The sequence below is a fragment of the Venustampulla echinocandica genome, assembly GCF_003357145.1.
Source record: "Venustampulla echinocandica strain BP 5553 chromosome Unknown scaffold_2, whole genome shotgun sequence".
Lineage (NCBI taxonomy): Eukaryota > Fungi > Ascomycota > Leotiomycetes > Helotiales > Pleuroascaceae > Venustampulla > Venustampulla echinocandica.
Window position 1 is genome coordinate 310,591 of NW_022474207.1, and position 13,681 is coordinate 324,271.

Consider the following 13,681-nt stretch of genomic DNA (forward strand, 5'->3'; position numbering starts at 1 on the left):
CAGTAATAGCCACATCCCCGTGGTGTAGGGCTACAACCCGCGCTTCCCCCGTTGGGGCTTGAAGCGTCTAAAGCGAACTTAGGAACAGAATAGACCGTTCTATCAGTAGCTAGATGGCCATCGAGGATTGTTGTGGGTCTAGACGTTCTATGGTCGGCAGATACTGGGATCAGCACTTGGTTTCTAAGTTTGAGGTTGCGAAAGCCGATCATAAAGGTTAAACATGTTCAAAATAATAAGTATACAACAGTGGCTAGGGACCTTACGTAGCAAGTCAGGTAGTCAGATCCAAGCCAAGGCGCGTTTCATTTAAGATGGCATTCTGAGAATGATAAGTTGCCGACTAGTCGTTGTACCACTCTCCCGTTTGCAATGCGGCCTACCGATAGAGCAACGTTGTTCACCTTTTGGAGCGGGAGCGGATCCTGACCCAGTTAAAATTGAGGAGCAATGTCCTTTTTCGTTTCTCAGGTCCATTTGCAATACGGTTTAACAGAAGCGCCTTGTTGACTAGTATTGGGGGATATCTAGGCGAGAGTAGGTATTTTCTACTTGTATCTATCGATTTACCAGATTGCGCAGTGCAGAGGTACGACGATGCACCTTGATGGCGTATAAGCCCTCGTCTGAATTCACTGCAACTAACCTCTATAGCTTGTGAGTGTGTTGGCTTCGCCGCTTGTATGATCCCGAGAGTAAAGTTTGAAAAATTCGAGCTGTCAGCGCGTTGTTAGCTGATTCGCTTTCGACGCCGTTGCTTCGTTGGACGCCTCTGCGTTGGGCAATTTTGTTCCTCCAACGTTAACACGTACATTCAACCCTCCACAACACGTCTTTGATTCTGTCTGATATTAACCTGCAACAGATAGTTGGACTAATTTAAACGCGTCAATACTCGGTGTTATTGAGCCTCAGCTTCTCGAACCTTTATCCTGGGGATTACTCGTGGTGAGGTCGTTTGTTGACACGAGCTCGTTGACTTCAACACCGGAACTTCAACGCATGCTCGCTCATCACCTATACCAGTACTCTATAGTTACATCTGCCTAATTGTCCGAGTTATATCTTCCAACCCAATGTCTACGTCCAGAATCTCCCCGGCCATATTAGAGCCGCTCGTCAACCATCTCACTCTCCCGGCCCGCCTTCCAGGTCAACAGGACAGCAGGCTCTACAAGATTGAACAGGACCTTACTTCGCTGCTGCTAGATGCTACAAAAGAATTACAGTCTGCTGGTCTGCTGGTGGATTCCCTCCGTCAATCACTCCAGACAAGCAGGGTGATCAACGCCTCTGGAAGGCTTCTCTTGTCGTCTCTCTTGACCGCCCTCAGAGAATTACCCAAGAGCGAATTCCTGGTCCTTCATATTGTTGAGCAGAATGCAGCTTTAGTCATTCGACGAGATCATCCGTAAGTACCCGAGCATTCACTAGCCTCTCCCTCCCAATAGTCGTGTTCCGCTTCCCTACTCCACTATAGTATTAAATTACAATGCCTGATAATGTCCTTAATAGAGAGCGCAACGAAACTGTTCTATTTGAGGCGTTTGAAGCTTCCGCCAGATCTGAGGATGTCCTTGCATCTAAAAGTGCGCTACAATGGGACTTCCCTGGGTGTGCGGTTGCGCTTCCAATCTCAGAGTTCGAAAAGCCCTCCTTCCAAACCGAACTTGCCAAATTTCTTGAAAAGGCCAGCATAGAGTCGATCAAGCGATTTGCAGCATGTACCAACAAGGCAGGATCATTTACTTACGAGACTCGTGACTCGGTCAACCCGTCCCTCATCACCCAAATGCTTATGACTTTGCTTCAAGTCAACGGCACCCGGGTATATCCATCACTTCTTCGAAAACGCGTTAGAGACGACGTGTCTTGGGATGGAGCTGAGAATCCTTGGCGCCGTGCACCCTTTTGGCTGGTACTTAGGGTTGCAGCTCAGCGACACTTGACTACACTCCTAGGTGGCGGCCGCGGAAGAATAGTGTACAAGTTCGCCATATGCTTAGTCCTTGCCCATATTCTCGTTGAATCACTAAACCACTTGAGCCCTGAGCTTGTGGTCCATATCAGAGCCAAACTATGCCGGCGCATTGTGAAATTAGAGGTTGAGAAACAGGGGGCTGATGTTCAGCTTCGAGAGCACTATGTTTACATGCTCGGGGTGTTTCGAGAAGTTTTTCTCCAGTCAACAGCTACAGCTACGAAACGACTTGAAGATGACTGGGCCACATTCAGGAGATCTATTCAACGGCCGGTTCTTCCACTCCCGCGTCGCGCCGACGAACGTCATTTGCATCTCACACTTCCAAACAGTGCCAGTTACCTCAGAAATGTTCTCACGGTTTCCCTTCACCGACAAGCCGGATTTCAGTCTTCGATTACATACACCCTTGCACAGCATTACGACGTATCTACTACGATTACCAAACCGGGTACTGCCTTTGCCAATCGATACTTCGTACTATCGGAAATAGAAAACAAAATTGAGCGGGATCTCCAGTCGGAGCCAGAACATGGCAGTCACGGCGAAAATAGATGCCTCAGTATCGCACGGCTGATAAAAAAGTATCTTGCCGCTGCAGCGGGTGCTTATGATTTCAATCCCGAGCAAAAGAGTGTCATGATTTTACGTGTAATGGAGCTCTGGGCATCACTAGATCGAGTTGTTATTAAGCTCTTTCCGTTACTGAGAGATTATCACCTTGGTTTCCAATCAATAATAATGGATGTCTTGCAGCTATCTCGACTCCAAGATATGTCCCGTCTGCAGGAGATACGAGCATATATTCAAGAGAGAAATGCGACGTGCAAGGATCCTCATAAGACATTATTCGGTGACCCGGAGAAAGGGTGCTTTGCGGAGCGGTACTACGACGAATCAACTGACTCACTCAGACTAGGCCAACTTCGCCAACAGATAGAAACAGCGGCTGAGCAAGCTAGAGCAATGAAAGAGCGAGAATGGGAAGATAAATGCGTGAAATATGAAGAATTAGTGAGGCAAATCGCGGGAACAGCATGCCTCTATGTTACGGACCATTTAAATATCAAGGTCCACGCTAGTCGACAGTGTAAGAAGTGTTTTCACGAACGGGAGAGAGAAAGATTCAGGATCCAAGCCCACGAGCACCCTTTACCAACGAACCCAGTCCATGCGAAGGCAGTCGTTTTCGAACTCGGCTGCCCTAAAGAGCTTGCCGCCTACCGGGATATAACATGGCGGATCATAAGTACTCTCGCTCTCGCAACTCTAGTTGAAGGTGACCAGCCTAAAGAGATGCTTAAGGATTATTCCGAGCTCAGGGCTTACTCTCAGTCAATGACCTCCCAATTCTCGCTCGTGTCGGAGAAAAAGTCGTTCCTTAAAACTCACTATGCACGTCGACGATTTCCTGTTGATCTAACCGACGTCTGTCTCCCAAATGGACTGAAGCAATTCAAATATTATGATACAACGTTGAATATATGGCCTGGGAGGCAATCCAAAAAGACTTCATTTGCACACCATTGCGGGATTACATTACCTCCAACCTCACCTTATGCTTCACTGCTACTCTCACCTGAATTCTCTGCCGATGGATCTGGGCTTTCGTCATACCAAGTCGTCGCAAGTCAGACAAAGTGCCCTTCAGGGCTGAATGTACACGAATTTATGGCATTCCAGTCTTTAGTTTCTGGCAGAACTCGAAGGTGGCCCCAGATATTAGTAGAGCTTGGTTCGACGAATCTTAATTTTAGCGCAGAATCGACAACCTTGTTGATGGGCCTACTCGCACTGCAGGTTGGACCATCTCATAAAATTGATCCGCTTGGTGCAGTGCATGTTGCTTTTAGGGACGAAGCATTCTGCAAGAGATTCGTGGAGCAGCTTGACCAGCGCCTCGATAATATATCGCCTAATTATCGCGAGGTGAATTGCATGGAGACGATAATATCTTTTATCCTGAGACTCACACTCCTTGCAGACTCTTTCACTGCAGAGTCGGTTAAGTTGTTAGAAAAGGCCCGAATTACCACATTCAACTGGCTCAAAGCGTTGAGGTCGGAGGTTCAGATAGCCACAGATGCTGATATCTCTCAAAGATGCTCTCGCTACGCCTGCTGGTCAGCCCTGCTCTGCAAACGAACCTTTGCAATATACGTGGAACGCGGTCAACTTTTAGAACCGCCGGCTCTTCGCTGTTTCATTGAGTGTTCGATCACATTGCAGGATAATTTAGTTAGCGATCCGGCTACATTGCCCTTGCTTCTCAGAAATGCCCTCATCCGTGATTTGAAAATGGTACACCGAATGGGGGACATCCTTCGTCGGTCCCTAGAAGCCAGCCCAAGCAGCTTGGTTTTGTCCCTCGAGTCAGTCTGGCCTGATACTGAACTTGCTTCAACGAGATCTTTCTCTAGGTTTGAGTTCCTGGAAGGGAAAAATCAAGGCTGGGTGAAAGTAACCATTGATGCCACATCCAAGGCCCTAGAACAGACGATTCATTTTCATCTACTGGAAGGGCATTTGCTGGTTATGGGCAAACCTGTTGGTAAATTGCCTGCCGAGCATAGAACATCGGCTGTTCTCCAGCAGCTCTTTGGGAATCAGAGCTTGCTAACGTACCCATCTTCTCTCCCTGGAATGACCTACATGTTGGCGATTCTCGTTCATGGACATCAGATTCATCTTGGATTCCGCAACCGGATGCTAGTGGTTAGGGCTTTAGTACAGAACACTGTTCTAGAGCTAATTCCCCAGGACAAGTTTGGTAACCTACGAAATTTTGATCTGCCTGCGTCCCTGCTCATGAACTGTGTTCATTGGCTTGACCTTGAGACAGGTATCATTGAAGTCAGACAACAGCCAGATATATGGAAATCAAAACCTAGTAACTGGACCTTGAATTTCTACACTCGCTCTGCAACCCGCCGCAATGTCACGCTCGTCGATCCGCAGAGCCCACTTTTCTCTAGAATTGCCCGGATCTTTGACAGGTTCGAATATCGCCACCATCTAACTGTATTCCAGCCACACAAAGTACCTTTATCCGTGGAGTTGCGGCGCCTAGAGCTCACCTTCGTTGTCAACGGAAGGAACCTACTCGAATCTCCGCAACTACAGGCGGAAATAGTCATTGACCAAGACGCTGGCACTTGGTATGGCCTGAGTTCAAAGATCGTAATGAAAGATGTGATTCGGCGCCGTGATCCCCGTACCCAACGGTTTATCCATTCAACCCCTGGCCGCCAAATAAGCATCATTGTGCCAATAGGGGATATACGATATAAGCGTTATGGGCCACACGTCATAATTGATGTTCAAAATGACGGTAGTTATGGCAGATATACAGTTAACCCCGTGTTGAAGCGTCTCGACTGTCCGGCTGAGCCGCGACTCCTATATTTGAAGGCCCAATTTCACGCATATACATCTTTTGTCTTACCGGACTCACTCACGGGCCGCACTGGAACTGAAGAGGCGATACCCTGTCTGAAGTCAGGGTATTGCCAACCGTGGACACCCCTTACCGTCGGTCCACAACGAAGTCTCCATACACTCTCGAAACTTACCCCGCGAAGGGAGTACTACCCAAAAGATCTCAAAGTAATGCAGAAGACGCTCTGGGACCCCCAGCTTACGGCGTCTATACAACATGACAGTCTTAGGGCTGTTGTCCAAGATATCCTTGCGAAGTCGGAGCAGCTATCCATGTTCGCCTCACAAAAGGATGAGATCCTTTCCCTGGAACATGGGGGCGAGATTCACTTGACTTCACGGAGCCAATTGAGACGTGAGGCCTATGAACGTCCGAATGATGAATCTGGCGGACAGCAAGCGTTCCCAGATCTAGAATATTTTTCCCGAGATCGATGGATTAATAGCCCAGGACGGTTGAATGTTATTGAGTCCACGGCGCTGATTCGTGACTGGCCTTCAAAGATCTGTACAACACAGGACTTGGCAGGAATTCTCCAGGGTTGGGTCAATATTGGCGGATGTTCCTCCAGCTTCGACAAAGTCCTTTTGTCCGATCTTCTTAACGTGCAGTTTGACGCTGAATGGGGATCTATTGCTAATCTTTGCCGAAGCTGTACCTTCGAGGACGGATATCGGCTTATGTTCCTTTTCGGTATTATATCATTCCGACAGGAAGCCGACATGGCAGTTGTAAGGACCTTGATATCTTTTGCCTTGCTTATGGATTTGAAGCATCTACAGCCTCCAAGTTGGCCAGGTTATAATAACTTTCGCCCCGACCATGTACCAGGCGTGGATTACTTAGTCCAACTAATGAGCCCGTGCCTCACCCCTTATGGCGGCGACGAAAGATCCACTTTCGAGTTTGTTCTTGGTTTCAAACTACGAAAAAAGCTCGAATGTGCTGAGCTGGCACATCAACAACAGCAAAAGAACGACGCTACTGCTCTAGCAAATTTTCTTCTGGAGCAATGGCCGTGTTCGGAGCTTACTATTGAAGGATTTTCGAGGCCTGTTTTAATTAACATTGCTGATGCCATGGATATCATTCGTCCAGAATGGCAACGTTTGTCCCAGAACTTAGAACTTTCGAAATATATTGCTCAAGTACAGTTAGTCTTGGATCAGCATCGCGCTACAGCTACAGTCCTGTCATCTAACATCGAGGTTAGAGAGCAAGAGGTACTTCCGACTCGCATCCGTGGGGGAGAGTTCCCAACTTTAAAAAAGACTCTTCTTCGCAAGACGGTGCTAAGACCCCATACCTCCGCAATGTTTGCGCTAGACACCGTGGTTGTAAATCATTCCCCCACACATGTGCCCAATTCCCAGCGCCAGAAGACCAATAACATATTAACATCTCCCATCTCGCCGGGGCATAAGGTCCCCCAAGTCGCGTGGGAGATTGACGAGCTCAACAAGATTATCGACCAAGTCACAAGGTCTAAGTCAGCAGTCCGACAACAGTATGGAAATGATTTAAAGCAGAGTTTGGATGCACTTCGGGGCCTCAAGAACCTGGTAGTCGATGAAGGGGAAGTAACCGATCTAACAAACTTATCAGAGGCAATCTTAAAGGCTAGAAATCACACTAAAGAGAGGCTCAATTGGCTCCAGGAGACATTTGAAAGGGATGACTCTCGCGTGATCTGGCTTCAGCAAGGTGGGTTGTGGCCTATTATAACCCCAGTTACAGTCCTTGAGAACTTGCGCTCGATTTCACGATGTGTCTTCGGTGATGGTATGAAGGAACTTATCACGGCTTATGCATTATGCATCACCTCGTTACAACGTTTGATTAGAATAGAAGACGCACAACAGAAATCTCAATATCAAAGAATGATAGAAGAGCAACGCAACCTAGGTCACACTAACTGGAATCCACAAGACCAACCGGATTGGCTACTTCTCGAAATCGACGCGAACATGCTTATCCGACCTGTTCAAGTCGATGTTACTCTTGCTACAACCTCGCCATACTCGGGATCGAACTCAGTGTTGCAGATGAACATGGGACAAGGTAATTTGACCGTCTTGGTATGTTTCGAGCTCTACTAACATATTCAGGCAAAACCTCTTGCATCATACCAATGTCGGCAGTCAGCCTAGCAAATGGTAAGAGCTTGCTTCGAGTAGTTATTCCCAAATCTTTGCTGTTGCAAACGGCCCAACTGCTCCAAGCCCGCCTAGGTGGGTTGGTTGGGCGCGAGATCCGACACGTCCCCTTTTCGCGCAAAACTCCAACACATTATACAGCCATCCAGGCGTTCCACAGGATACACAAAGATATAAGAGATGCCCACGGAGTGATGCTAGCGCTTCCCGAACACTTATTGTCTTTCAAGCTGTCAGGACTACAGAGGCTGTCAGATGGCCGCATTAATGAAGCCAAAACAATGATCAAAGTGCAAGATTGGTTAACCGGTAAGGCGCGGGATGTGCTTGATGAATGTGATTCTATTCTTGCAATTAGAACACAGTTGATCTATCCCTCTGGCTCACAAACAACGGTTGATGGCCATCCTCACAGATGGGAAATCGCAGAGGCACTGTTAAACCGGGTTAGTGGACACCTATGGAATCTACAAAAAGACTACCCTCGAAGCATTGAGGTCAGACGTCCTCAAGGTGGATTCCCAGTTGCCTTCTTCCTCCGCAAAGATGTTGAAGATCAACTGATCGCAAGGTTGGTCGACGATATCTACCATCAGCGGATATCGATTCTACCATCGCAAGGTACAAATGCGGATCTCCTTGTGATCAAGCAATTTATCTCGGACGCCAAGGTTTCTGCCCACGTTGCAAAGTCAATTCAGAAAATATATCCTGACAATCCTTCCGTCAAACAAACTCTTCATCTTCTCCGAGGACTGTTTGTGCACCGAATACTACTAATGACGTTGAAAAAGCGTTGGAATGTTCAATATGGACTTCATCCTGGCAGAGACCCAATTGCCGTCCCATATACAGCCAAGGGGTGCCCCAGTGAGCAAGCCGAGTGGGGACACCCCGATGTTGCTATCCTGTTCACATGTTTAGCATTTTATTACGATGGCCTCAGCGTCCCACAACTTCGCCAAACACTCGATCATGTTCTAAAATCGGATGATCCTTCTCAAACATACGACCGATTCTCACAAGGCTCTAATCTCCCCGATTCGTTGCGAGAATGGAATGCAATCAATATAGATGACGAAGCTCAGCTTAGAGAGATCTGGCAGCATGTTCATTATAACGTCGCGGCTATTGATTATTTCCTGAACTGTTTTGTTTTCCCAAGGCATGCCAAACAATTTCAGATGAAGCTGCAAGCTTCGGGCTGGGATATCCCGCTCATGTTACTTTGCCATCACTCAAATGACGTTAATGAAGTCACAGAACCATACAAGCCATTGACTACAGGATTTAGTGGGACCAATGATTGGAAGAGGATGCTTCCTTTGACCATCAATCAGCGCGACCTCCCGGGACTTGCTCATACCAACGCAGAAGTCCTAACGTATCTACTACAACCCCGAAATCGAAGATATGTCCTTGCAGCAGACTTCCGTGGGAAGCACCTGTCCGAGATTGAGCTGCTTAAAAAGATTACAGGCTTTGGGATTCGAGTATTAATCGATGCTGGCGCGCAGATTCTAGAGATGACCAACTACGCGCTGGCGAAGGTGTGGCTTCAGATATTCACCGAGCCTCCAGCAGCTGTCTACTTCGACGAAAAGAACCGACCAATGGTACTGTATAGGAAAGGCTATCAAATCCCTCTTTTAGCTTCCCCGTTTGCCGACGATCTGGGAGAATGCCTCGTATACTTGGATGAGGCTCATACAAGAGGAACAGATTTAAAATTTCCACCGAATGCGAAGGGAGCATTGACTCTTGGGCTTGGGCAACCCAAGGACCATACTGTTCAAGGTTCGTAAAATGTCGCTTTTCAACAACATTCCTATTTCCTTCTTTCCTTCGTTGCTTCCTTAGTACCATGTCTAGTCCTTTGCAGTATCTGACATGTGTAGCTGCAATGAGATTGCGACAGCTTAGTACATCACAATCTGTGGTATTCTTTGCGCCACCTGAGGTCCATCAAAGCATCATGGATCTTCGCAAATATAAGTCAGGAGCCGTCATCGATTCTTATGACGTGATATGCTGGCTTCTGGAGCAGACATGCAGCGAGATCGAGCTACTACAACCTCTATACTTTTCCCAAGGCATTGACTTCTGCCGCCGTGCCCAAGCCGCTTTGGACAACCAAGACTTTCTGGCAGACTCAGACCACCGCAAAATTTACCTTGCCTCTCTACGATGTATCGAACAGCAAACACTGGAGCAATTGTACGGGTTTAATATAAAGGCCAAGACTTTTACGACTTCCGGAAAGCTTTCGCCGTCTATAGCGACATTTAAGAAAGAGCTAGATAAGCGACGGAAGGGTTTCCAGGACTCAGGAAATGCCGTCCACGGTTCAGTACTACAGGAAGTTGAACAGGAAAGGGAAATTTCACATGAAGGTATGTGCTGTAGAGATGATCGGTTCCTTTCCAACATAGTGCTGCAGCACATCGTAAACGGAACTACCTTTTGTTCTAACCCTCAAATGGAGTTTGGGCTATTCGCGATATTGCAACCTCACGCTATGTCTTTAGGATAGAGCTATAGCTGACACTCTTCATAGTGGAAGCCATTAGGGAGGTGCAAAAGCCTGTCCATTACCAATCGCACAATTTCCCAGGGCTTCACAAGGACATCATTGCCTTTGCAAAAACTGGTCGACTTGCTGCAGGTGCTACAACATTTGTGGAGGCATTTGTTGCTCTTGGAAATGGGACAGCCCTAGGCCGTAAATACGGTATCAACAGTAATGCAGTCTCATGCAGGCTGCATGTTTCATATCAATTTACCAAGACAGTCAACTCACCGTTGGATCGCCCTCTTGACCAATTCCAGGTACGTTCGAGCTTAGGGCCTTTCAAAAGGATATCGAGAGCCGAGTTCTACGTCCTTCCAGCCCAGACTAACATTTCTACGTAGCGCCCGGTGAACTGGGCCATCTTCAGCGTGCTAACCGATGTTGCCGTCATTGTCATCCCGGAAGAGGCTGAGCAGCTACTGCGCCTGATGCATGGAGCAGAAAGCTCGCCAACTCATCTCCTCGCATACGCGGCCCCCGTTACAAGAAAGATGCTGCATTTCAATGATTTCAGATACTATTCAGTACCATCGTTGCCCAAAGACTGGGAGGCGCCGATGTGGTTTCGCATTGAGCTCGGCATATTTGCGGCACGTCTCTACTTCCCCTACTCAGAGTACACCTACTTGCTTCAGTATCTTGGGATAAAGCATAATGGCTCGAAACTTGAGGAGGAAACTGAAGACTCTGGTCCCGAAGTCGATGTTGTAGACGACACTAACAAAGAGCCGGAGCTATCTGCGAAGAAGTATGAACTTCCAGCCTTCACCCGCAAGCCCCTTAGCTTTCTTCAAGAGTAGTTATCAACTCGCCGTAAAGGCCAAGATTTCGCACATACTCCTATGGGGTTCGTATGCCAAGGCAAGCCACTCCTCGAGTCTCACCCCTTCTTCACGCGACCGGAAACCGATAGCGAGAGACAGAGACCTGTGCATGTTGGAAGATCGGCGTCTGCAGGGAATAACGAGGACGAGGATGATATTGAGCAAGATTTCTGCGACGATACTTACGGTGGTGAGGTTGGTATTGATGAGAAGGATGCTTTCGACGATGCCCAGTTGAAGGATGATGAAAGTGATAATGATACTGAGAGCGATTACTGAAGGTTTTGCTTGTGCTGTATGCAGATGTCTCGGGCTAGCCGATAATTCAGGCGATTTTGTAGGTGTAGTCGGATGTTACACAATTATTTCTAGATAGGCTATTAAATAAACTCTCGGTCAATTACGATGCATAGCAAAAAGTCAAGGCCACCAATACGCTCTCGGAAGCTTGTATTGGCGAAATTCTCCATTGGCTGAGATGAAAAAAGTGGCCCTTAGGAAATTTAGAGCCTTAAAGAAGATAGCTTACAGAGGAGGCGGAGGAAGGTATGGCGAAGCGATGAAAATATCCAGAATTACGCCCCGGAGACACCTCATGATCCTTCTCTGTGATACTGAGCCAAGAAAACCATACCCGGCCGTGCAACACGACAAAATAGGTAGAAAGTTATAATATAATAAACTTTGATTTTAAGTGCTACGAAGCACATGCACAGTGTCAAGATACGATGTTAATCACTGACTGCGACATTCGCCGAGGAAAACGCAAATCAGATTTGATCATTCGGTATGCCAGAAAAGGCATTCTCGTTTGCACCGAACCTTGTGTAGCACTATGGGTTTAGCAGGTCGTTTTCCCGTGTTAAGGATTCTAAGCCATATTAATGATAGCCATGCAAGTATCCATTTCGAACTACGTCAAACCATCAAACCAGATGCAACTGTACCCACCTGTACGTAGTACTAGGGCAATTATATTTCTGCCCCCGGTAGCGTGCAAGTAAGCATTCCTTATCAGGCTATCCCATTCCTATCTATGTAATGTCGTTTCTTACTAGTACTTTGTTTCATCACGGAAATTTCACATGCAGCAGCAGGAAGGATTGATATCGTGAGGCAGTAGTGCAGAAGGTGCTTCAAGACGTACATTGGTGGTCAGTAGAGTATGGGATATGGGGATGCGGGGATCGGAGAATTTTGTGCTGCAAGAAAGGGGGGAATACTGTTTCACACGGGCAGGTAACTGACTACAGCCACTTTGATAAATAGAGTTTGTCCTTGGAGGCGACGATCAAAGGGACTAGGTGGTAGCGTTGAGAAACGGTACAGTATCATTGTACCTTGTACCAGTGTATTAACCCCCCTTTATCCAACTATAATACCTTTCTCTAACTTTCAATAGCTCCCCTGGCAGTAAGGAGCTGTCCGGGAGGTCTTGAAAGCTTGTTATCTGCCTCCTGCATGTCAAGCCATTCTATTATTAAGTCAAGAAAAACTTTGAGAATCGAAACAATTGGACTTTGGAGGAAGCTATGGTTTGGTTGGTTCCCGGTCCCGAATTGCTCCTGGAAAAAGGGGCGAGTAAACACTAAGCGAGATGGCCGAGGCTTACAGTAGGGGGGTAGCGTGGGTCGCCTCTTGGCCCTAAGATCTAAGATTAGAACAACAGTGATTAATATTTCAAGAACTTCGTACGATACTTGCTCCTGAAGACTCTAGGTGGCGAATCGGAGGATTGAAATGGAGATCACAATTCCTGGCTGCTCCGTAGCTGTCGGAGCAGCCCCTGAAAAAAGAAAACTTGAAAATACATGTTTACTTGGCTGGCGGAAGGTACGGTACCAAAGCTTACGAATGTAACATCAGACATTTTCTGTTAGAGACCTTGTTTTTTTCTGGCGGAGGAGTGTATTCTGTCCTTGTCCAGTCTGGGCCAGATTACTGTATTTTAGGAGACGCGAAATTGGACGCGAAATTCTTGGTGACGGCATGTTCAGGGATGTGTGATTGGCAGCAGAGAAAATAGAATTGGGGTAGGTTAGATTTCAGCCATCATTAGGCTGCCCTTTATGCTTCGTACCTGAATAAATCCCATGGTGCAATGGGATGCCCTTTGAAGGCGACCTGCGCCACAGTTCGAAGCCTCTCCATCCGTCTAAGTCTAGTATATATCCACGGAATCTTTTCCTTTAGTATTTCGCAAAGCTAACGTCGTTTATGACTGCTCTTCCGCATCTGCAATCCATACAATAAACCTTTGCGAGTTTACGTACTGGGTACTTCATAGCAAGTCTGCGTACAAAAGTGGTGGCTGTGATTAAGGCTGCCACTGTCTGACATGGAAATAAAGGGGTATACTCCGAAAACAAAATAGGCTTGGAGATGCAGAGCAAACTGAAGTGACACAGCAGGACTTGAAAAGGTTGGATGCCCTAGGCGAGACTCGCATGGCCATGGCCATCCTAGCTAACGTGGCGGAATGGCAAGAGGGAGAACAACGTCATAGACTGGGAAATACTTTGGTACGAATTACCCGGGCAGTACTTCAGTACTTCGTAATTGAGGGATGAGACGGGTTTGAAGCATTGGAACGACGGATAGGGCGCTGCAACTTTTGTGATGATACAGAAGAATTCGGAGGGCAGGCAGCATGCCGAGGCAGATGAAGTATCAAGCAAGGTACGACTGTAGATTATGTGCTTTGTTCTC

At 47.2% G+C, this 13,681-nt stretch overlaps 2 protein-coding genes across 2 annotated transcripts; both read left to right on the forward strand.

Annotated features, from left to right (window-relative positions):
- Positions 1-1,076: 1,076 nt before the first annotated feature.
- On the forward strand, positions 1,077-10,948 carry BP5553_04462 (Uncharacterized protein; the record flags this gene model as incomplete). The annotated part of the gene is made up of 6 exons (XM_032013085.1): positions 1,077-1,411; positions 1,516-7,481; positions 7,529-9,373; positions 9,475-9,969; positions 10,134-10,405; positions 10,490-10,948. 6 exons carry the CDS (start codon positions 1,077-1,079, stop codon positions 10,946-10,948), a joined length of 9,372 nt encoding a protein of 3,123 aa, XP_031869685.1.
- Positions 10,949-10,990: 42 nt separating this feature from the next.
- BP5553_04463 (uncharacterized protein) lies at positions 10,991-11,251 on the forward strand (the record flags this gene model as incomplete). The annotated part of the gene is made up of 1 exon (XM_032013086.1): positions 10,991-11,251. The coding sequence occupies one exon, from the start codon at positions 10,991-10,993 to the stop codon at positions 11,249-11,251; it is 261 nt and encodes an 86-aa protein (XP_031869686.1).
- Positions 11,252-13,681: the final 2,430 nt, after the last annotated feature.